The 25,645-nt window shown below is 33.1% G+C and overlaps 2 protein-coding genes across 7 annotated transcripts; both read left to right on the top strand.

The window, feature by feature from the left end:
* The first annotated feature begins 1,787 nt into the window (after positions 1-1,787).
* On the top strand, positions 1,788-12,430 carry LOC114192135 (serine/threonine-protein kinase STY46-like). Of its 5 annotated transcripts, none has more exons than XM_028081747.1 (17): positions 1,789-2,145; positions 2,531-2,645; positions 3,813-3,913; positions 4,083-4,202; positions 4,602-4,656; positions 6,292-6,402; positions 6,761-6,814; positions 6,909-7,084; positions 7,202-7,309; positions 8,892-8,965; positions 9,082-9,257; positions 9,415-9,510; positions 9,883-9,963; positions 10,041-10,094; positions 10,253-10,387; positions 11,728-11,844; positions 12,264-12,430. In XM_028081747.1, the coding sequence occupies exons 1-16, from the start codon at positions 1,925-1,927 to the stop codon at positions 11,800-11,802; spliced, it is 1,752 nt and encodes a 583-aa protein (XP_027937548.1). In that variant the 5' UTR covers positions 1,789-1,924; the 3' UTR covers positions 11,803-11,844; positions 12,264-12,430. The 5 variants fall into 5 exon arrangements, with proteins under 5 accessions (XP_027937550.1, XP_027937548.1, XP_027937549.1 ...); XM_028081748.1 differs by having other exon boundaries at positions 12,214-12,430; XM_028081749.1 differs by lacking the exon at positions 12,264-12,430 and having other exon boundaries at positions 1,788-2,145; positions 6,915-7,084; positions 11,728-11,974.
* A 4,963-nt stretch (positions 12,431-17,393) lies between these two features.
* Positions 17,394-21,771, top strand: LOC114191897 (mechanosensitive ion channel protein 6-like). Of its 2 annotated transcripts, none has more exons than XM_028081345.1 (6): positions 17,394-17,619; positions 17,801-19,674; positions 19,789-19,912; positions 20,506-20,799; positions 20,889-21,091; positions 21,181-21,466. In XM_028081345.1, the coding sequence occupies exons 2-6, from the start codon at positions 17,825-17,827 to the stop codon at positions 21,464-21,466; spliced, it is 2,757 nt and encodes a 918-aa protein (XP_027937146.1). In that variant the 5' UTR covers positions 17,394-17,619; positions 17,801-17,824. The 2 variants fall into 2 exon arrangements, with proteins under 2 accessions (XP_027937146.1, XP_027937145.1); XM_028081344.1 differs by having other exon boundaries at positions 17,395-17,619; positions 17,792-19,674; positions 21,181-21,771.
* The last annotated feature ends 3,874 nt before the right edge of the window (positions 21,772-25,645 follow it).

Here is a 25,645-nt window from a genome sequence, read left to right as displayed (position 1 = left end):
GCAGCATCTGTGACTTCGGGTTTCCTCATCCCACGTGACTAATTCTCGTTACCCTAATTAATTTCAACTTCCAAACTTCCACATTACTATAACCTAAGAACGTGAGACCCACCATTTTTTTAACGTTTATAATCAATAAGATAATTTTCTTTAAGTTGATTGGCGTAATCCTCGCTAATCAAGGGTCAACTTGTTCCTTCCATTTTAGGAACAAGAACGATCCTCAAACAGTTTCCGAAAATGCCCAAATTCATCGTCTTTTTTTTTCTCCTCATGCCAGTGAAAGATAGTGAAAAGAATGTTTCGTGTAGTTGTTTCTTCATTTTATATGACCAACAACACAGTTTCATATTCAAATTACTTGTTGTGTCTCTGTCATGAATGTAAAAAATCGAAGTGGTGTTATTATTTTATGTTACACACACCATCCACGTATGTGATGCTTACGAATTACATTGAAGAGGGTGTGACAACACACGCATATGTGATCAAAATAAAATTATATAATACATTTAAAAATCCTCATTCAAATCATAGTTATCACCACTAAAAAAGGAAGAAAAAAATATATATGCACACCACATTATAGGCATTTGCCAAATTTGGTCCCTACCAACAAGGAAAACAAATCCAACTATATACTCAGGTTTTTTAATGGCACATACATACACAACACAAATTTTGCTCTAAGTTTTTTAATCTTCATGCAGCACCACCCTCCCATATTTTGCAGTGTCCCATCATGGGTAATGAGTTTGAATCTAAAGATCTAATCATGTTCACATTTGTCATCATATTTACAATAGTTCAATATATTAAAATGGTGTATATATCGAGATCTAATCTAGCTTTTGGTGAAGTATAATTTGTGGAGAAGGGTAGTATTGAGTTTTCTCAAGAGGGGCTTATGCTTATCCAAATGAGTAAGCACCCACAATGCGCCACTTCATTCTCTCTCACTTTGTAGTGTTCCAACCAATATTTTATCAGGTTATATTTCCGTTTTTAACTTCTGATAACAATGCGTGGAGTTGGAGAACATTCGTTGAGAACACGAACACAAACACAAACAGGTGGTGCTCATCAAATTCAAATTGAAATCGCGGTTTCAGCCTCCAGAGCGACTGCTCCAAAACATGTATACGCTACTTTTTTTTTTTTACACAATATATCATTTTTCAAATATGGTAATATATTATAATTAAGTGAAAATACTAAAATCATGGTATAAGATTTTTATTAAGCGTATATATTTTTATATAATTTATATTGATAAGTTAAAAAAGTACTTTTTTATGAAGTTAAAAGAACTCATGTATATGTGGTTGGTGTGCGAAAAAAAAAGCTCTGATTCCCTATCCTGGAAGCTGTTCACCATTCCACCATCACGGCCACATACAACTTAAACACACATGCATCTTACACTTACACATCACAATCACACAATAACAGAAGATTTTAAGGGAATAGAAAAAAACGAAAGGGGAAGACCCATTAATTGTAAGTACAAGCTAACAATACACATGTAACATGTTTATCCATACAAAAAAAACAAAAATAGATAATATTGGTAGGTTGGAGATGGGAAAAAGAAGAAAGAGAAAGGTACTTGAATTATTATTATTATTCTTATTTGTTTTACTATTATAATTAATTATAATCAATTATAATAATTAGAATTAATTACGATAACAATAACAAAAAGAATGAACACTTAATTTTTACTATGGATTATTTTGAAATTCTGCGTATCCGTTCCAATTTGCATAATCCATAATCCATAATCCATATTCCGCATACGTGTGTAGTGGATTATAACAAACCCAGGTGAGGTCCGCATAGTCTATCCCTCGCAATAAAAGCACCACTGTGTGCGCGTTGTTTCATGTGAAACACCCAATCGCATCGCCCTTTACGTCGTTCCATGGCCATGATGGTGACGGAGGGCAACGACAGCTGCGGCAGCGGAGTGCAGCACCATACGACGTCGTCCACCTCCTCGCCGGCGCAAACTCGTCAGCAGCGCCACAAGGTCGAAGTCTACAATGAGATTCTTCGCCGCTTGAAAGATTCCGGCCACGAAGAGGCTATGCAACCTGGCTTCAACGATCAGCTTTGGGCTCACTTCAATCGCCTTCCCACACGGTCCTCTCCTTGCATTCTCTCTTCTCTTCTAAAAATACTCGCTGCAAACTACGTTAATTATTCTTCTACCATTCCCATACGTGTTTCATTTTTATCTCTATGTATAAATCTCGTTTTCTTTTCTTCGTCGTTTTGTTGGAGTTTTATTTTATTTACTTTTTTATGAGTCTGTTTACGTGAGGTTTTGGCGGTGGATTGATTTTGTTTGAAGCGTGAACTTGCGTAGTAGAATTAACCTTCCCTGCTTGTCCTGAATCCGTACGCACGGGAGACACTCGATTTTAGTGAATGTTTGTTGTGATTGTGTTTTGTTTGGTGTCATGTGTTGGATTAGGTCTGCGATTTTTGTCGTTGGAGATAGATTTGAGGTTATTCTGTAATGCAGGTACGCGCTGGATGTGAATGTGGAAAGGGCGGCTGATGTTCTTATGCACAAGAGATTATTGCAGTTGGCGCATGATCCTGCTAATAGGCCTTCAATTGAAGTTAGATTAGTTCAGGTGACATGATCCGTACTCATTATGGGCGACACTGCTGTATTCTTCATGCTGTTAGCTCATTTTTTTCAGTTTTCGCTTTTTAGTGCTTTCACGTGGTGCAGCATTGTTGTTGGCTGTGCCTTGTCGACTTCTTAATTGTCATTTCCGAGTGGATCTTTTTGTTCCTGCAGAGGATAACTATATGAAATGTTCATGTTGCAATTAGGCTTGCATGTTATTATCTATATGCTAATACATTACTAAATGCGTCTGCAGTCTGTAGGTGTTGTTGGACTTCCTGCATGTGAACGATTTTATTTTTTGTGAAACATTTCCGAGTCATTAAAAAAGTCTTCTATCTGTCTGGAGTCAGGAGGGAGCCATTTTGGTCAAATACAACGGCAAACAAATACACGCACTGCCAGCAATGCAACATACTTAACACAATTCAGTCTCTTGCTGAACTAGAATCAAAGGAAATTGTTTTGATTTTATAGGATTACTCCATAGTTCTTTCAGGATCTCCACCGAATCATCCTGGAATAATTTAAATGTATCTAAGATTAAGAAAGGTTAATTTGCGTCTCTACTAAAATATGTGGTCTGAAGCTGGTTTGATTGCGCGTAGTGATGAGTAGGGGAACCTTTAAGAAAAAAAGGATGATTACAAATGTTAGTTTAATTGTGAAATTGTGGTCAGTACCTGAAATAGCATTTGCTTCTAATTTGTGCATATGGTTCGTGGCACAATTTACAGTTGTATGATCTATGATGGTCGAGGACTCTAAACTCAACATTGCTTGATTTTTCTAATTACATTATTCATCGAAGAATTAAAGTACCTCGTGAATTTGAACTTGTTTGTCTTCATGTAGCATTGTGGATGTTTCATTTGAGCCACTCTCTGCATACCAACATGATTAATATTGTAAAAATCTATTAGGTTATTGTATGATTAGAATGTCGAGGAATATTTTTTATCAGCAAATCAACCTTGATTTGTTTGGTTGATTTGTCCCTTGCAGTCAAAATTCATTTATCATGCCTATATTTTGTAATGATTAAGTTCTTTCCTGCTGGATTGAAGTTGTTTTGAATTTTAATTTTAATTTTTTGGGTGTTGTGATTCATGTCCTTTACCTCAGTCCGTGTTGGTCATATTATTTTGGTATTGGAATCTTCGTGCAGGTTCATCCCATATCTGATGGAAACTCAGCAGACGCTTCTGAATTGGATGATCCTGGGATAGAATCTGGTCAAAGTTCTTCAAAGTACTCGAGCAGACAGAGGTATTATTTTCTCACTTCTTATATATTTCACGAATTTCTAGTTACTTATTGGGTGCCATTATCACAAAGGACGGAAACGGGTCTGCATAAAGCAATACTGATTTAGTTAACCAGGGTTGATGCTTGCATTCTTCAATTCTAATTTTTCTTCTTTTTTTCAACGTTCTAGTATACATCCACCTCCTGCTTTTGGTTCTTCTCCTAATCTTGAAGCATTGGCTCTTGAAGCAAATAGTTCTGAAGACATAGAGGAGGAACAATCTGTACATGCCAATTTTCAATATTCACGGTGAAACTTCTGCTGCAAGCTGCACTCAATAATTTAGAAACTAGGCATGGAAAATTTCTTTGAATGATGACGTAGAGTCTAAATTACATATGCTTTTCTATTTATATGGCTGTGGATATGAACATGTAACCCAGCTGGTCTGTGATACTTGTAGCTTTCATATGTATATGCTTTTTAATATTGTTATGATTTTTTGGCTTTCTTGAGGTCGAGGTGTGATGATAATATTATTTGTATTTCCTTTGGTTAATCCTGTAAAAGACATATGCCTATCTGAACTTGTAGGATGTGTGGTGCCTTTATAACAATTAAATGGTTTATGCAGTTTTTTGTCAAATGTTCTAATATAATTTTGATGTTTACTTTGAATTATTAAGCATTTGTGTTCTAAAAATGCAGACCCATGCATGAAATCACCATCTCAACAGATGACAAGCCAAAGCTTCTTAGCCAGGTATTTGATATCTTTCTGATAACCATATGTAGAAAATATATTTGATGTTGTATTATGGAACAATAGAATGATGTATTACAGTATAACAATGAATCATTCATAAATGCATAAGAATAAATTAAATCCCCAATTGTAGTAACTACATATTTGATTTCTGCTAATAAATATTTCAATACTTTAACCAATATTAAATTTTCTTATCTAACTATCTCTCTCAAGTTGGAACATATGTCATATGAATCAAGCTTGTTACCAATGTCATCAAAACAATAGTTTTTAAGGGATTCAACATGCTCTAACCAATTAGTTATTAGAGTCGTCAAAGTTATTTTTTTATTTCCCCTAAAAGCACATTCTCTCTTACAAAGTGGCGATCTATTTGTACATGTCTAGTCTCTTCTTGGAAGACTAAATTTGGTGCCATTTGAACGGCAACATTTTTGCCATAGATACGTGTCGTTTATTGGATATCTTCAAATTTTAGATGTCGGAAAAGTTGCTTAAACAGTGTAATCTGGCATGTAGTCGCTGCCACAACAAAATATTCAGCTTGGCATTGGATCTAGCAACTATGTTATGCTTCTTACTTCTCCGTGATGTCATATTTACTCCAATAAGAACATAATAGCTGAAGTGGATCCCTTATTTGCTGATAATCCTACCAAGTTAGTGTAATAGTAACAAATGATTTTGGTATTGTCCTTTTCCTGACTAAGCACAGTCCCATCCGGGTAAATTTTAATGTATTAAAACATACTTATGAAGATCCTAATGGCTATCATAGGGGCACTAAAAAATTGACTTACCACTGTAGCTACAAATATGATGTTCGCTCTGGTAGTAAGAGAGTTGAGTTCCCACACAAGACACCGGTATCTTGGATTTTTCAACAGTTCCCCATAACCTAAAAGAAGCACGGGATTGAATCCGTAGGAGTATTATTAGGATGACAATCAAGTATATCAGTCTTAGTCAAAATATGTGTTATATAGTTTTGTTGGGTAATGGAAATAGTAGAGGAGAATTGGGCAAAGTCAATTCCTTGGAAGTATTTGAGTGGTCTGAACCCTTATATCTATAGAAACGTGGAAATGGGAAATTTAGGTGCAGGTAATGTTGGGTACACGGGCTGGCCCATCCATTTAAGCATACATTCGCCGCGGTCCGTTGTGACATCAGTCAACTTGTTTAGTTCACTTCTTAAATGGACTTAAACTTTCAAGAGATTACACTTGCATTCAAAACCCATGGGCAATAATAGTCAAATATTTGGAGGGTGGACAACAAGGTTGCATCAAGAACCATGAAGGACGAAAAGGGTCAAGTCTCAAAATGTTGATGCCATTCAAGTTGAGTCCAAATATGTAAGAACAAATTGAATCCCTAATTTGTAGTTGCTGCTAAATACCCAATCTTTAGTAATAGATTTGTCATATTTATAATAAAAATATAATAATTAGTACTACCTTATTCTTAAATTGGTAACTGGATAAATTAGCATTGCTTAGCATTTGACTCGAATCGAACAGGCATTTAAGATAGCTTAGAAACAATCAATCACCCCACTTAGATAATCTCGAATTGGACTAACTTTGAATCCCACGTGGTAACTGAAATGTCTTGCTCCTTGTGCAGTTAACTGCTTTGCTTGCTGAGATTGGACTTAACATCCAAGAAGCACACGCCTTTTCCACAACTGATGGTTACTCATTAGATGTATTTGTTGTTGAAGGATGGCCCTATGAGGTATGCTGATAATCATTTGCTATAAGTTTGTTTTGATGGATACATATTGTTAAGAAAAGGGAGAAGGTTATTTCAAAGTTTGATGTCATTTAACACCATATCTATTTTTAAAAACATAGTTCTAATTCATATGAACTATGTTGTAGCAACTGTATTTGAGTTCACAAGCACCAGTTCATAACCACAAAGCCTAACTGATTATTTTCTCTGGAAGGCTTTATTTTTTACTTCTCAAGCATTATGGAATACCTTGTTATGTTACTTTTTTTTTCCATCACTTCCATTCTCTTTTTTAATGTTTATTATTGTTAGAGGTTCAGCTTATCAAGCACGGCTTGACTATTTGGCATTTAAACAGGAAACAGAAAAGCTTAAAGCAGCTTTGGAAAGAGAAGTCTTGAAGAAGATTGAGGTAAATTGGACCCTATACTGTGTTTCTAAATGTCAGTTAGAGTCAATTTGACCGATATTCGATAAGTGCACTCTAATTTGAACAATGCTCTCAGAGACAGGTGAGGTCCAGTCCGCAATCTGTATCTTCTGTTGATGAGCCTGATCAAGCAAAGATGAAAAGCGAACTGGATCATTTGACAATACCAAATGATGGGACAGATGTTTGGGAAATAAATCCTAAACATTTGAAATATGGAACTCAAATTGCATCTGGGTCATATGGTGAACTGTGAGTACATAGCTGCTGAGAAATATGCATTTCTTTTATTACTTCCTGTCAGATGTTCTCACTGATTGCATATATCAATTCACTTTTTAATTATCTGGTTATTTTTAATTCAATCAGATTTAAAGGTGTATACTGTAGCCAGGAAGTAGCGATCAAAGTTCTCAAGCCTGAGCATGTAAACTCAGAACTGCAGAAAGAGTTTGCCCAAGAAGTCTATATCATGAGGTTTGTTTTAATAAATTTGTGTTGTGAGCATCTGAAGTATATCTACCTGTGAGACTGGATTTCAGAATTTGATTTCGAAAATTATTTAACTGTTGACCATGTCAAAAGTCTGCTCATCAAGATTGTACAACTTTATAGTAGGAATTAAGGTGAATTTGTGACTAAAACTTTCAATTTTGGTAGAGTGCATAGTTATCAATCTCTGGTAGAGATCATGTACGGGCTTGCACTATGGTGGGAATGGATGACCTCTATTTTAAACGTTACTATAACACTAAATAGTATATACACTCCACATAAAATATTAAAAACGAATTAATACGCACAATTAAAGAAATTCTTGATAAATAATAAGTACACACATCACAATCATCGTCAGTCAAGGATCAATGAACGTAGTAGTGATATTAACAAGTGAAATTTGATGGTGAAATTAATAGAAAAGGAACATACCAAGTTAGACATAAATTTACAGAATGTGAACTGGGTATGGTGAGAAGGAATAGATGTCAAAACAGAGGTAATATTTTGCGGAATATTTTAGCCAAACAACCATGGTTGTGCTTCCTAAAGCAGTTATTGGGGGCCCAATGGATCTTATTAAAAACTGTTCAGCTATTTGACTCCAGTAGCAGTGCAGCTCTGGTCCTCTACGCTACTGTGTTATATTGACTAGTACTAAGAGGGAGTAAGAAATACAAAACTGTACATGCTATGATTCTTGTTAACTAAGAAATAAAGCGCATTGAGTTGAAACCTTTTATTCTTGTGAAAATATGGGCGTTTTATTTATACTAAGAAAATGAAATCAATACTATAAATAGAGGAGATTTCATATCCTTTAATAATAAAGTTCTGAAACTAGAATAAATAATAATGGTCCTAATAATAAATATATAATCTTGATATTACTAATTATGAATTTTCGCTACTTATTTATCAAGATCTGTGATCATAACAATTCTATTGTCCTTCACATAATGATATTTGGAACAATGTTATGTGCTCCTTTGGAGTATACTAGTTTTTCCCATTGTTGATTGGGATTCAACATCCCCCGTCTTTAGATGTGAAGTTGAGCTTCATAGCAGTTGTCACCAATTTATCAACTCAGAGGGCCCAAATCCTTTCACATTTAGTGTCAACTTCCTTGTGGAATTTCTGCCTGCGATCTTCATTTCTATACGACAATCTGAACCTGATTTTTTGTAGGGTTGTAAATTTTCTCCTCATATATTCTGTATAAAATAGTCGTAGTTAATGTAAACAAAGGGAATTGACTAATGAATGATATTAGATTGACTTTAAGTATCTCCTGAATGTGGACTTTCTTGAAATTAGTTATGGTAATGCACATTTTAGTCACAAACAGTTTACAGATGCACTTTAACAGTTACTTTCCTATCTAACTTGATACTAGTATATGCAAAGTTTTAATTTAGTTGGCTTATAGGCAATTGAATTTTTTTTGGTCTTTTGGTACGGTAAAAGAATACAAAAAGCAAATTAGTTATAGTTTTATCTCATTGTTTAAGAAAATATTATGCATCTACCATATTTAACTCGCTAATGGAACTTGCAGAAAGGTTCGACACAAGAATGTTGTACAATTCATAGGAGCATGTACCAAGCCCCCACGTTTATGCATAGTGACAGGTGAAATTCAATGAATTACTTTTTGTTGAAGAGTAATGAAATATATGTGGTCTTAAAAATGGTTGAAGTGGAATGAATTACTTTCTCGTAATGGTTGTATCCTTTTCAATTTTCAGAATTTATGTCAGGTGGAAGTGTGTATGACTACCTACATAAGCAGAAGGGCTTTTTTAAATTTCCTACCCTACTTAAAGTCGCAATTGATATTTCTAAAGGGATGAACTACTTGCACCAACATAACATAATCCATAGAGACCTGAAGGCTGCCAACCTTTTGATGGACGAAAATTGTGTATGATGTTTCCTTTATTTATATGCAATGCTTCTTCTGCTATGCGCCCACGCCCCACCCCACCCACACACACAGACACACGCACGGTATATACCACAAATATGGGTGAATAAACGGGGCATACTGAACTGAAAGTATTGCATTTGTTCCATTACAGGTTGTAAAGGTTGCTGATTTTGGTGTTGCTAGAGTTAAAGCTCAGTCTGGCGTTATGACAGCAGAAACTGGAACATATAGATGGATGGCTCCCGAGGTACCTGATCTTCTAATGTTACCATCATCAAGTTATTCAAATAGTTTCATTATATTGATCAGCCTTTTAACACCCATGGTGTGTTTATCTGTTACAGTGTGACGTGTCTTTACTTTTTTAACTTGTTTTTTCGACCTAAATAAATGTTAAATAGTGTTCATCTTATATTGATGAATTTTTTGCGTACCCGTCGTTGTGGAAATTTATAACAAATTTGAAGGTTTCATGAATCTCAAGCTCTGAATGTCAGTACTAGGTCACTAAAATTTGCTGTTTAGTAGTTTTCCTTTCTTAAATATTTTCTGGTGCCTAAATTAGATGGGAGATATAACTATGAGTATATTTTCTTATCATGATTTCTCTGTATTGAAGGTTATAGAACACAAGCCGTATGATCACAAGGCTGATGTATTTAGTTTTGGAATTGTTTTATGGGAGTTGCTCACTGGAAAGGTATTTCTTATTTGCAACACCTTAAGATTCTTAAAGTATTTGTTTTCCTCAAGTAAATTATTGGGTTTTTTTGCCAGCTTCCATACGAATATTTAACCCCCCTACAGGCAGCTATAGGAGTGGTTCAAAAGGTAATCTTTTTTCTCTTAAACTTGAGTTTTAGGATAAGCTACCGATTAATGTCTTGTCGCATCTGGAAATTTAAGATAGCGGTTTACATGATTAAATGGAAATATGTGTGTTGAGTAGGTAGTGATTCTTTGTTACTATAACTGTAAATAAATTTCAGGGTTTGCGACCCACCATCCCCAAGAACACTCATCCAAAATTTGTTGAACTTCTTGAGAGATCCTGGCAGCAAGATCCAACACTGAGACCCGATTTCTCTGAAATTATCGACATCCTGCAGCAGTTAGCGAAGGAGGTATAAAAATATTTCTTAATGTTAATGAGTCATTTTTTAAGGTGCAAATTATTTCGTATGATCAGGGTGGAAAGTTGGGGTGTTCGATCATTTTGACTTTGGTTCCTAATAGATAGAAACTGGTCCTCAGGTTGTCCCTCATTCTTAAACCCAACAGTCATTTTGGTTCCTGTGTTAACTACACAACAGTAATTATGCTAACAGAAATGCAAGAAACATGGAAACATTGCTGCTCCATGTTTTTGGTCAGAAAATTGTTTGCCTCTTCATTTTCCTCATCATTGTTTCGTTGGTGTTTTGATATGATCACCATTGATAGTGGGAATAATCATCAGAAGGGTGGCAATGATGGCGATTGTTGGAGGGATTGGTGGTGCTAACAGGAGAGTGGAGGATTGAACTTGAGGAGGACAAAGGACTTTGTGGTCGGACCTTGAGTGAGATAAAGGAGAGACCCAAGAACGAGTGGGTTGTTTCTTGTTCTTCTCATGTACCTGCTAGAAACACCGGGGAGTTGTGCAAGTGCAAAAAGTCGAGGCTGGAAGAAACAGAGGAAGACAAATTGTAGTGGATGGAAAAGTTTGTGAGGAGGTTCTGAAGAAAAGGAGGATTGCAGCGGGCAGTTGTGCTAGCAGAACGACGGGATGTTCATTTTTTATGAAGGGCAAACACACAATTTTCCACGTTGACGCCACTCTACACATTTCAAACGTTATAAAAAGTATAGATAGTGTCTTTTTACAAAAGTTAATGGGTGCAGCACTTTTTTGAAAAGTATAGATAGTGTGGGTTTTAGTCCTGTCAAAGGGAGAAGAGAGATGGTAATAAAGTAATTGAAGGGAGTTTTTAAGAGAGATTCTGTGGTAAATAATGCCTTTAAAGACGTACTAATATTTTTTTTTAAGAAAAAAAAACTTTTAGCAAAGTCTGTTTAAAATAGAATATAAAATATTAAAATTAACTAGTCACTTTATTTCGAGTAAACGAATCATAGTAAAGTTGTCGGAAAGCCATTCCATCTGTTGTTGGAGCTTAAGAAGTTTGTGGGCCGAAAGAGCCCTTGGTCCGTGAGGGCATGAGACACCTTAGGCGTGGAGGGTATATGAGAGCGTAAAAGGAAGAAGGGGCTAATGCTGAGATGGCATTAGTAGTGGAGAAGTTGTTAATCTTGGTGAGAGCATGTTGTTATTATTTAGTCTCATGAGGAAGAGGGGAATAAACATTGTTTTATATATATATATATATATATATATATATATATATATATATATATATATATATTAGAGTATCGCATAAATTTGATGATGACATAGATAACATTTTGTTTATTTGTGGAGCAGGTTGGAGATGGAGAAGAGCGGCACAAGGAAAAATCTGGAGGACTTCTGTCAGTTCTGAGAAGAGGACATCACTAAAAAATTATTTGAATATGGATGATGTTCTTAACATGGTCATAGGTAGGATCAATCACAAGGGCCATTTCCCATTTATTTTTAAATTCTCATGTACAGTTATCTTCACATTATCTAATTGCTTTCATGATAGATTTGTCACGATTTCAGCATTTTTATAATATGATTAATTGCACATTTCTTCCAGTTTTATGACACGATATTTATTTATATCTGTAAATAAAAGCTGTTGATGGTATATATCAAATTAAAATCGTAACATCAACCGTCTTTATCCCATCAAAAAAATTATGTAAAGTATTATTTTTTTACATTTTTTAAATCTTCATCAGTTGATTCTTCAATTATTGCATATGAGACATGTTTATGAAGCCGTTTGTTCGCTAATCGAACTGATTGAACGGATTATTGTAGTAAACCTCTGGAGAGGTGTGAGATAATGTAGTTAGTAAACTATGTTGCAGCTATGGCTGAGCTCGGTGAAAAGGGAATGTATTTTGAAGACGTAGTTGAAGAAGAGGATGATGCGCGAGAGATATTGAATTACTTACTGCATGAAAAGAGGCAATTAAAGTGTACCTGCATTTGCCACATAAGTGAAATGAAACAAGAGCTTGCAGGTTTGCTTAAAGCTTAAAGCATTCATAATTTACATTAATGCTTAAGAATCGAAATTAGTTGTAGGTTCTGGAGGGGCAATGTATAATAATAATAATAATAATAATAATAATTAAAGTTTATTCAATCCAATTATATAATAAAGCCAGATTAACACAAATTTGTTTCCTTTCACACAGCACCGAATTTGTTGGATCTGTAAAGAGAGAAAACGCGTTAAAGTATTGTGAATAATGACAATATAGACATGTGAAGGAGTGGAAACAAGTGTAGATAGATAAAACATTTGCTAATTCATCTCAAAAGTTAGAATCTGTCGACTTTATCTATAATGATTATTTCTTACTGCTTTGAAAATTAAGATGGAGAGACAAATAATGACATTCGATTATAAATGTAATTATTTTAATTTTTAGCTTTTAAAATTGTATTAATAAATTGTAAAAAAATATACAACTTATTCTCGTGGTTTACCTAATATTTGGAAATTTATAATTATTTCAACAATTAAGTATCGTAGAAAATCAATGTCTTTGAAATTAAAATTGTAAAAGTGAACATAATGGTTAATTAAGTCTGAAAACAATAACGATTAAATATCATTAGTTCCGCAAATAGCTAGAAATATACATTTTTAAAAATATTGCCAACTAAATTAGAGATATAATTTGTTTTGCCAAGTTGTCTAAATTATTTGGATGATCAGGGATTAAAGTAGCACCGACAAATTATCTATATTTAAAGAAATAAGAAACAAGAGAAAAAAATAGAAAAAATTGCATTAACGTTTATTAAAAATAAATAAAACACAAGATGTTTTGTCTGGAACAATGTAATAGAAGATGAGTGAAAAAAATTAAAATAAGGTTATTTAGATTAAAAATATAAAAAATAGTATAAACACAATAGAAGGTGAAATATATTTTAAATTTTTGGAATATAAATATTAATACAGATTATTAATAAAGGTGGGAAAACGCATGTTTTGGACCAGTCCACCTGTTTTAGATCATTCTGTGTTTGACTTGCTAAAAACAGAACGGAGTGGGCTGACACATCGTAGCAAATTTTTGGTTTCTAACCTTTTATCAATGAATAACCAAGTTAAAATCGAAAAAAAATCAAATAACTTAAAATAAAAAATCTAAATTTTAGTTATAGACCTTCATTATTCAAAATATATACTTCAATATTCATATGTTATAGCCAACATATTGGGCTCAACCCAAGTTATTTTGCGATCTAACAAGTTTAACCCAAATAGTTCAATTTTTTTAGAAATTATAATTAAATTATTTTAATTTAATCTTTCTTTTAAAATAGAAAATTAAAAAGCTTACTGTGCTAGTGGCTAACTGATTTCGTTATTACATTATCTTATTCTATATTTCTTTTTATGTAGACAAATATCAGGTCTTGATACTTCAAACCTGGTTACAAAATTTCAAAGTTATTAATCCCTTAAAACAATTCGAAAAAAAGAAGAAGATGTTATTACAAACATTTAATGAGAATGAAGCAATTTAGATGATTTTAAAACCTGGTACCTAAAACCAACATTATATTTAAAGTACAATGTGAGGGTTGTATTAATTTTTAAACAATAAACACAAATGATCAAAAGTTGTCTTTTTGTACAAAATTGTGAAGTTCGTCGAATGCTTTTTTGGGTCCGAGAACAAAAAAGATAATCTCACACAATATAATAAATTATAGTAATTTGAATCTCTATAGAAAAATGATATACTTAATGCACAATAGTCTCTCGAATATAAATATAAATATTTTTTAACAAATATGAAAAATTAAACAATTCGATACTGGTCTGCATCAACAGTACTGAACCAAACAAATATTTTGGAATTGTTTTTTAATTTTGTGTTTTTGGTTTTGTCTATATTCACTGCACTGATGTTGACGCTAGTTGTCCTCTTCCCCAGGTGGACACGTAGTGTTCTTTTGGGTCCACAACAATGTATAGTATAGAAAAGAAAATGAAAATGAATAGTTCAATAATAACATATGAGAATATTTGAATAAAATCAATTTTAATAGATAATTAAATAAACAATACTAGTTATTCATGTATTACTGATCATTAAAAAAATATTTCTTTATCATCATAATGAAATTAAAATGAATTATGATATGTGAAAGAATTGAATGGTAGGTTTGGTGAACTAAAATTGAACATCAGTCAAAATTAGTTATTGACTGAAAGAAAAGAATATTATACAGTGTTCTTCCACTGCCAAAATTACAGGCATACAGCTCAACTTTTGTTGTACAGTACAGCTCATTGATAAACGAGAGAATACGTTTTTTTCTTTTTTGAAAAAAGTTAACTTTAATTATTATATTATTATTACAAAATATTTTACTTTAAATAACTATTTATTTTTCAGGAAATATAATTATCGATTAAACTAATTATACTTTAATACTAAAATCAGTTAGGTTTATTAGGAGGAGTTTGAAGGGAGAGATATAACACTGAAACCCTAAATCTAACCATATAAGATATTGACGTCATTCTTAATAAAAATTTTAAGACAATGAATTTATAAATATTTATTTTTATATAATATAATATTCTTTTATTTTTATTAATGTAAAACTTAAAGTCATACTTTCTAATAAAATACTTATAAAAAATATTAAAATTAACATACAAAGTTGTTTCATTATTCTGTAAGAAAAAAATTGTTTCAGTATAAAATGTGAACTGTAGAAAAGAAAGAAAGAAAGAAAAAAAAAAAAAACAGACCTGTGATGCGATCATGACTGCAACATTGAACACCTGTGGATTGTGATGAGTGTGTAGCATTGAAGTCACATGAATATACGTGGATGCATGTTTTTTAGGTATAAGTATTTTTCATCAACAATTAAATATTACGTTGTTATTATTTTATTTGCAGGCATCACATGCCAAACGAACACGTATCTTAGCTATGTTTCTGGCATTCACTTGTCTTTATTTTCACCCTTTTCGGCCTTCGCTTCTCCGTTTTCTTTTGTTTTTATTCTCATTTTTGCTTTGCTACCTAAGCTAAGCCAAACTCATTTTGTTTACATTTGATGTGGACTCAGTTGTTTGGAGATGTAATGAGAAAGAACATCATGTGATGTGTGGGGAAAAAGAAGACACAAAATCCACACAAACTATGTTATGTTATGTTATGGTCCTTCCTCCATGAATGTGTATGCTAGTTGTCTCCAGCAGTGTTAGCAGTCATGTTTTAAGATTATAGTCTAAAAAATCAGAAGAAAAATTATCTATAATATCACTAGGTAATTCAATAAAAAACAGAATTTTTAAAAGGTATTCGCGAATTTTTAAAATCTACCGATATTTATACCGATATTTATAAATAAGCACAAATTTTTAGAAAGAATGCTTTATTAGTTTTTAAAATAAAATCTTTATAAAATCTTTATAAAATATATAAATATGATATAAATTAAAGAGTCTTATTAACTAGTATCTTTAGAAATAGTTAGTATTCACGGAATCCTATAAAAGTACATAGTTAAGTGTGATATTAATTAAAAGAAAAATAATATTTTAATCAATTTTTTTTTATCCACTTTTAACTTATTGCTTCAATCACCATTAGATCATTTTTTTTTATTCTTTTTAATGATGTGATGTGATGATCTAATAGTGATTGAGATAGTAAATTAAAAGTGGGTCAAAAAAAGATGGATTAAAAAAAGTGGGTTAAAATATCATTATCCAAACTAAAATTTGATCTAATAACCATTGATGTAATTTTATTTTAATTAAAGGACAAAAATGTCCATAAATGCTATGTGTGTTTAGTATTTTATTTAATATTCATCGATACAAATTAAAAAATAATTAAATAATAAAATAAATATATCTTATGTTGCTAAAAAATAAATATAATTAAACATAAAAAAGTTTAAATTAACAAAAACAAAATCAGAAAAAAATAGTGTTAAACATCTAAAATTATAAAAAAATAATAATTAAAGTATTAATTTGAGTTGAGACTTTAAAAATTCTAAAGTTCTTGTTTGTATAAAAAATTTATTATCTAAAATTTAAAAAAAAATTGTCTTTAAAATTTTTTTAATATACATTTATAATATTTTAACTAATATATTTAATTTTTTCAATTTTTTTAAATATAAAAATGATGATATCAATTATAAGTTTAATTAAATTTAATATATTTGAGCATGCTTAATCACTTCTGATAATGTATTATTTGCAATTACACATTTTAATGACAGCATAAACAAAACTGATGTTTTGGAAGCAGTACCTATTAATAATTATTTAATTGTCAAACTTCAAACTAACATTGACTATTTTATGTCAAATTTAATTTGACCTCGTACTTAATTTGCAACTATTTTGTGGTGAAAATGAGATGAGACGATTAATATGAATTTATATTAAATACAATAATTAAGATTGCATAGAGATAAGCACAACAAAAATAATAAAAACAATAGTGTAACGTAAAATCTTAATATTAAAATCATGTCAGAAATTTAGAGGAAATTAGGCACTTACAGTTAAATTCTTACAAATCAATAATTAATCTAACAGTGCAAAAGTAACAGTGGTTTGGTTTGGAGTCAAATTTTACTGAAACCAATTTAATAGTATAATATAAAACTTAAACTGTTTGACAGAAAGGTATGAAAAATCTTGCACCTTTCGTGGCCGATAAAGGGAACAAAAAAAGGTTATGACAAACAAAACGACTCTCTTTTTTTTTTTCTTTCTAATTTTGAAAAGTTATGCAAAGGTAGGTTACAATTGATTTGAAATCGAAGCACAACTCCAGCACAGATAGCAATGTTTTTTGCTTAAAATAATTTTGTATTAGTTTTTTTTTTTTTAACACGGAAGAAAAAAAAATGACACCCTATTGACCTATCAGCACTTTAAGCATGGGGTTGGGGCCCCACATCGAAGAACAGAAACGCGGATGTTCCAGAAACATCATCGATCATCAACGACACCAACAACATCAACGTTTTCCATTCCCACCGTCCCACACCAAACACCAACACGAACACTACTTAACCTAACCATAACACCTCTCTCTCTCTGAAATCTTTTAAAAACAACATTATCGTCTCAACAACATCGTCGTTGTTGTGAATCTGCACTACACGCGTCAACACAGCATCAAGAAAAGACCATTTCAAATTCAATCTGTAATTTTCTCTATTCTCAAAAGCCTAAAATACCATTCATATATTTTTTTTTTTTCTTGGTCACCAAAGCTAGAGATTTTTCTTTCACTTTCTCGCCTCCACTTTACTAAAATAAATTTTTATTTTTATTTTTATTATTGTGGATTTAATTTTTGCTATGATATTTGAATAGAAAGTGCAGCATTTATTTCTGCCTGGAACCCTGATGCAATCTATCAGGAAGTCCTTCAAATCTTATGGTTCCTTCAAACAGTCAAAAAGGTTTTCCGGCGCCGGAAACCCCGATTCCGACCACGAGCAGCTACCCATTCTCCTCGAGCAAGAAAGGAACCGCCACAACGCAATGCCGGCCGGCGACTACGTCGTCAAAATCGACGATGCCGCCAATCCATCCCAGGCCAACAAGATTTGGCGCGACTCGAGCTACGACTTCTGGAGGGGCGAAGCCTCCTCCTCCGCCGCCGCCGCCGCCACTGACCAGAGTTTTGATTTCCGGCAGACGGAGGACCCGCCGTCGCAGCTGATTGGGCGGTTCCTCCACAAGCAGCGGGCCTCCGGTGAGATGCAGCTGGACATGGATTTGGAAATGGAGGAGCTCCAGCAGGACGGCGTCGAAGGAAGGTTGACGCCGGTGGAGGAGTCTCCGGTGAACTTTCGCAATTCCAGGGAGCTGAAGGTCTCCTTCGATGAACCCCTTCCCAATACGAATCTCCTCGAACAGCAGAACGACACCTTCAGAAGAAGGCACAGCAAGGAAGCGTCGACGATGGCGGACTTCCAACGCCCTCCGCATCCGCCGCAGCACGATCATCGCCGCTCCCCTTCGCCGTCGCCTGTTGAGGATGGCGAGGTCCTTCGGTGCACCTCGAACGCTTCCTTCGAGAGAAACCTCTCCATGCAGAGAAAATCCGCGTTGTTGAAGGCCAAAACGAGATCCAGGTTGCTGGACCCGCCAGAGGAACCCGAGAGAAAATCGGGTCGGGTCGTGAAATCGGGTCAGCTCCAGTCCGGGATTTTAGGTAAAAAGGGTGATGAGGAAGACGACGATCCGTTTTTGGAAGAGGATTTTCCCGACGAGTTTAAGAAGACTCATTTCAGCCTCTGGATTCTTCTGGAGTGGGTGAGTTTGTTTTTGATCACTGGGTTTCTGATAGCCACCCTCTGCATTCCCTTTCTGAGGGAGAAGCATCTGTGGCAGCTTAAATTGTGGAAATGGGAGGTTATGGTTCTGGTTTTGATCTGTGGGAGATTGGTTTCCGATTGGGTTATTAGGATTGCCGTCTACTGCATCGAGAGGAACTTCCTCTTGAGGAAGAGGGTGTTGTATTTTGTGTACGGTGTGAAGAAAGCGGTTCAGAATTGCGTTTGGTTGGGACTGGTGCTCATTGCATGGCATTTGTTGTTTGACCAGAGGGTGCAGAGGGAGACAAACAGTAATTTCCTGGAGTATGTTAACAAGGTGTTGGTGTGTTTCCTTGTGGGGACTTTGGTGTGGTTGCTCAAGACTCTCATGGTGAAGGTGTTGGCATCTTCTTTCCATGTGAGCACGTACTTTGATAGGATTCAGGAGTCACTGTTCAATCAGTATGTGATTGAGACGCTCTCGGGGCCTCCATTGGTGGAGATTAAGAAGGCCGAGGAAGAGGAAGAGAGGCTCGCCGATGAGGTTCAGAAGCTGCAGAATGCTGGGGTTACCATACCCCCTGATCTTAAGGCAACTGCTTTTTCTAACATGAAGAGTGGGAGGTACAGGAGTGGAGTGCTGGCCAAGAGCCCCAGAGCTAAGAGCGGAAAGTTTTCGCGGCCTCTTTCTAAGGGCGCTGACGATAATGTCATCACCATTGATAACCTCAATAAGCTCAATCCCAACAATATCTCTGCCTGGAATATGAAAAGGTTGATGAACATGGTCCGGCATGGGGCTCTTAGCACCTTGGATGAACAGATACTTGATAGCGCCAATGACGATGAGAACGCCACGCAGATCAGAAGTGAAAACGAGGCAAAAGTTGCTGCTAAGAAAATATTTCATAATGTTGCTAGGCGTGGCTGCAGGTTACTTACTTACTTACTTATACCTTCATCTGTTGTTTGCTGCATTGCATACAACTTTTTCTAGTTTATAGAAATCCTTTTCTCTGTTTTCACATTGCTTTCTGTTTTTTGAAGGTTTATATACCCGGATGACTTAATGCGATTTATGCAAGAAGACGAAGCTGCAAAAACCATGAATCTCTTCGAAGGAGCATCTGATTCTGGGAAAATAAGCAAAGCTGCCTTGAAGAACTGGGTGGTGAGAATTAACTAACATAACACATAACATATAACATAGGCAGCTTAATTTGAAGAGAAGAACTGGATACATATATTTAATGTGGCGTCAAAAACATGTAGTTAGTTACTGTTATGTCTTCTTTTTCTGTTCGTTGTCCGATTGCTTTACTTGATGTTTTCTCTTACGTTTTCAACATGGTTCTATGAAATTATTTATTTGTCACAAACCTTGGCATGTAATAGTGTATTTACTACCAAAGCTCAGTTGGAAGGGGGTAGTGGTAGAATCCAATTCATTTCTTAGAATCTGTCTCTGTCAGTTGCGCAGATGACACAATGCACACAAGATTGACAGCATGTAATTTAACTAGCTGATGTCATTTTCCTACTGCAATTCGTTTTTAGTGGATGCATGTTCTCGCATGCTTCGAAAGATAGTTTTGTTATTATGAATAATCTTTGCATAGAGTTCAGAGTCAATATTTTTATCCTTGAGTGGTTTGGATTAATGTTATATGCAACATTTTGTGCTTTTAATTCATGATTTCATGCAACTGTTTATGCCTCTGCTTTTATAGTATTTACAGCAGTATCCTGCATTTAACCATCCAGGTCAATGCCTTCAGGGAAAGGAGAGCGCTCGCTTTGACACTAAATGACACAAAAACGGCAGTGAACAAACTTCATCGAATGCTCAATTTTATAGTTGGAATTGTTGTACTGATTATTTGGCTCTTGATATTGGAACTTGCCACCACCAAATTTCTTGTCTTTTTGAGTTCACAGATTGTCTTGGTTACATTTATATTTGGAAACACCTGCAAGACCATATTTGAGGCAATTATTTTCCTATTTGTCATGCACCCATTTGACGTGGGAGATAGATGTGAAATTGATGGGATTCAGGTAATGTTCTTCCGTTCACGACTTTATAGATTGTGTTCTCGTGTAGACACATCCTAATTTCTCCCCATTCTTGCTCCCCATAATTTCAGATGATCGTAGAAGAAATGAACATCTTGACAACCATATTTCTGAAATATGATAATCATAAGGTGATCATCCCTAACAGTGTCCTTGCTACCAAGGCTATATTCAACTATTACCGGAGTCCTGACATGCAAGATATTATCGAATTCTACATACATGTATGCACCCCAGTTGAAAAGATTTCACTTATAAAACACAGAATAAGCAGGTATGTCTGTCTTGTTTTCTTTGTCTTATTTTTTTTTTGTTCTAAATGTGATATCTGAGTGCTTGAAACTACTTCTGTTCACAATGCAGTTTCTGTGACAACAAGAAGGAGCACTGGTATCCTTCACCTACTGTAGTAGTGAGGGATCATTTAGACATACACATGGTGAAAATGGCTATCTGGCCCAATCATAGAATGAACTTCCAAGATCAGACAGAAAGGCATAACAGAAGATCCCTTTTGCTTGAAGAGTTGATCAAGATTTTCAGGGAACTCGACCTTAATTACCGCTTACTGCCCCTGGACGTTAACGTCAGAGCCGTGCCTACCTCCTCTGAACGGCTTCCACCTAGTTGGCAATCGACTCCAAGTTGAGCAGAACCAAATTCATGCAATTCAAAGCCCCATTTTGTGTGGAATACCCGAGGCATTAACTGCTAGGATAGCATGTGTAAAGAAAATGGCTTTGGTTTTTCTTAGTTAGATTAGTTTCACATGTACCAAGCTTAGTCTGTACCTATGAAGCATGTCTAGGCACACGCATGTAGTAGATTTCGTGAAATCAGTAGTAGTAATCGCTACCTTGTTTATACTTTCACTGTCAAAGTTCCCTGTTTCTATCTTATGAACTCACGCGTTTCAAAATTCTCAGAGCTTGCAATGCACTTATTTTGAAGATACTGAATAGCTTTATTTTTATCTAGAATTAGGGGAGATAAACACGATGTTGTTATCGATATAGATTTGTTTATTATTCGTTGTAACAGGATATTAGTGGAATAAGTAATGTTTTAGCAGCATTACTTATCTTGGAATGCAACATTCTCCGTTATTTTGGAGGATGGTACTTTTAATGAAGATCAGCTTGCGATTCCAATATCATCGTGGGATAAGAGTGTGTTTAAAACACAAGAACTGTATCCCAAAAGTTTGCATGCATAAGAAAGTGAAGTAATTAGATTCCAGAATAAGTAAAGAAAAAGATAAACTGGCAGAAGCAGGTTGAAAAACTTTGCCGGGACCGTTTTTAATTCAAATCTTTGAAAATGAAAAGTATTAGATTCCAGAATAAGCAAAGAAGAAGAAAAAGGAAATTCTTGATGAACAATTTGGATAAAGTAAGAATAGAATGCCAATCAATTGTTTTTTATACCTACATATATTTGGGTTTCTCACTGTATATGGATTCAAATCCTAAACCCTTGTGACAAATCATTAACACCGCGTTCTTTTGGGTAGATGTATTATTCACAAAGATTAGGAAACAATGATTAGTGAGTGAGTAGGTATTCCTTTGAAAATGTTACAAAGTGATGGGAAGAGATGATTAGGGAGATTCACTAAAAATCCAATTTCACTACCTACAGCGAGATTAGAGGGTTGCCGGTCGGATTTACCAAATTACCCTTTCACTTATATTCATTCTTCTTATTATGGAAAAACAACACAATAAAAATTAATAACACAAATAATAATTTATTATGATTATAATAAAAATTTATTACTTTTAAAATTATTATAAAAAAAATCTCAACGTAAATAAATTATTTTCTACCTTATATATTAAATTTATTTTCATACAAAATATATTGTGTTATTCATTTTATACAAATAATTCTTTTATATTTTCAATCATTCAATAAAATTTATAAAAATAATTCTAAATCATTTATATATATTTTTATATTATCTATGACAATAAAGACATTTTGGTAATCTAACTTTTTTATCTATTAAAAGTTTTTTAATATGTCACAACAGTCAATTCAGTCACAAACTTCATTCCCTAATCCACTCCAAAATCACTTCTGAATCCCTTAAAACAAACAACACTAACTTTATCCTTTCATCCTTTCAATCTCTTCCTCTCCTTCTAATCCTTCTTCCTAAAAGACTAATATTGTGTTCGTTTGAGGTTGAACAGAGATGTGAAGACGGATTACGTAGTAATTTCGATGTTCATTTCAAAAGAATTAAGAACAAGAGAATGTAGCGATTAACAAGATTTATCAATTTTTCGATCTCACGTATTGGGAGGTCATTTGAGCTCATTCATTAATGAAATACAATTTTACCCTCTATGATTGAAAAGCTGGATCCGATCTCACCTCTAATGGAACATATCTGTGTGGGCATAAGAGTGAGAGATCTGATCCCACATAGCATGGAACATATTTGTATGCTTTAAAGGGAGGGGATTCAATCCTGCATGTGTAGATCTGATCTCAGGTACATAAACTTTATGTTACCATGTATCCTATTGGTGGCGGCCTGATGGTTGAACCTTGTTTTTCTTTGTTATTTTTTTTTTCAATTTTACTGGTTAAAATAAATTAACAAAAAAAATTTACTCATACAAATATAAATTTATACTACTTATTACATAAAGGATAAAATGGTAATATCACCAATACTTCTATTAAAACATATTTTTTAATCTATTATATCAATCAAATATCTCACAAACTATCACAAAAATCACTTTTAAATCTACTTACAACCACCTCTAAATCCTTTAAAAAAAACACATAATTTATTCTTAAATCCACTCAAATCCATTCATTCCCTTTCTCTCAAATCTTCTCTTTTGGGAGGAATAATTTGAGAGAGATAGAGTGAATTTGAGGGTGAAGTTTATATTATCTTTTTTAAGGGATTTGTAGGTGATAGTGGAGTTAATTTGAGAGTAAAATTTGTGAAAGTTTGTGAACGATTTGACTTATGTGACTAATAAAAAATAAAATTTAGTAGATAATAAAGTAAGATTATCAAATTGTCTTTAGTGTTAAAAGTAATATAAAATGATATTTAGATAAGTTGTAATTAATTTTAATTTTTTTTATCATGAAAAAAATTATTATTAATATTTATTTTTTCAATAAAATAAATATTACAATATAATTGATTTGAAAAATAATTTATTTTAATTTTTTCTTTGTTAATGCAGAAGAAAAAATTAAACATTTGTAATAATAATATTTATTATTTGAATAAAATAAATATTATAATATAATTGATTTCAAAAATTAGTTATTTGAAGGTTTTTTTCTTTATTAAAGAAAAAAAAAGTTAAACATTTGTAATCATGAATTTGGAATAGATACAAGGAAAATGGAATGGGATAAATGCACCAAAAGCTTTTTTCATGAATTTGGAATAAAATACAACAAAAATGGAACCAGACAAATGCACCGAAGCTTTTGAAGTTTGAATAGAATCCAACTAAAATGTATTCAACTCCATTTACTTCTTTAAAAACACATTTGGTTCAGTAAACCAGTTAAACTCCCACTCTACTATCTTCGTGCTTCTCTATCAATGATCAACAATGGTGAAAATATATATATAACGCTTTTCAATTTTTTGCATCGAACAGGATACAAGAGACTATATAAGATATCACTTTTATTTTAGAAAAGAGAAAATATCCATTATATACTTTTAAATATAAGAAAATCTGTGAACAACTTAAAGGTGGACGGTAATTATGTGAATATAATGAAAATATATTTAATTTCGAAATTATATTTTTATCATAAATACGTAAGCAATTTAAATTCACTTTTATGACGGATAATTCCATCCTAGGCTCTCTCTAACAAAAAATTGTTTGATTTATAGTTAAGCGAGTGCAACTAAAACTGATAATCTGATACTTGTATCAATTTTTATAGTAAAAAATATATTTAACCTTTTACTCGTTTTCATTTTCTTTCACTTTTTAAAATTTAAATGTAAAATGTATTCTTTATCTATACAAATGGGTTGGATCATCATAATTAGTATATGTCACTGATTTAAGATAATAAGTTTTTTAATATATGTACGTACTTTTTTTTATAAATATAATAAACACATTATCCAAAAAAAAATTCTTTGTTCTTCTAAGATTTAAATATGTTTATATTTCTTTGTTTATATTAAAGATAGATTGGAAATACGGATTTACAATTAAAAGTGGTTTTAGTTACATGTACAATTATTGTATGTCAGGATCTTTATTTATGTGAAAAATTATCTATTTACTTTTTATTTTTTTATTTATTATTATTATTATTTATTGATCAAACAAATATGTTTATAATTTAGAGGCCAACAACATGTAGTAAAACTTTAGAGGAATTAAATTAAGAGAAATCCAGATGAGATGAAAAAGTTACAAGAGACCTTGTGGAGATTTGTTGTGGATTAAACAAATACGAAGCATGAATTATTAACCAAATCCTTGGGTTAACCGACATTCTCATGATCATTCATTTTGTATTACTCTTATAACTTGTCTTTTAGGATTCATTTATATTTGATAACAGGTTTAATTAATCGGATGATATTCACTTTTATATAAATATGTCAGTTTGATATTTGTTTTTAAAAATGTATCAATTGAGTTTTAATTTTTTAAAAGTTATAATTAAATTAACATATTTTTAAAAGATAAGTACCAAACTAACAAATTTAAATAAAAATAAATATCATTCATATGGATAGAATAACAATGTAACTTACAGTGAAATGGTGGCAAAACTAAGGAGTGAATGGTGGAGGAAATGCATG

This window comes from Vigna unguiculata, chromosome 7 (genome assembly GCF_004118075.2).
Source record: "Vigna unguiculata cultivar IT97K-499-35 chromosome 7, ASM411807v1, whole genome shotgun sequence".
NCBI lineage: Eukaryota > Viridiplantae > Streptophyta > Magnoliopsida > Fabales > Fabaceae > Vigna > Vigna unguiculata.
This window is presented reverse-complemented; position numbering and strand designations above follow the sequence as displayed.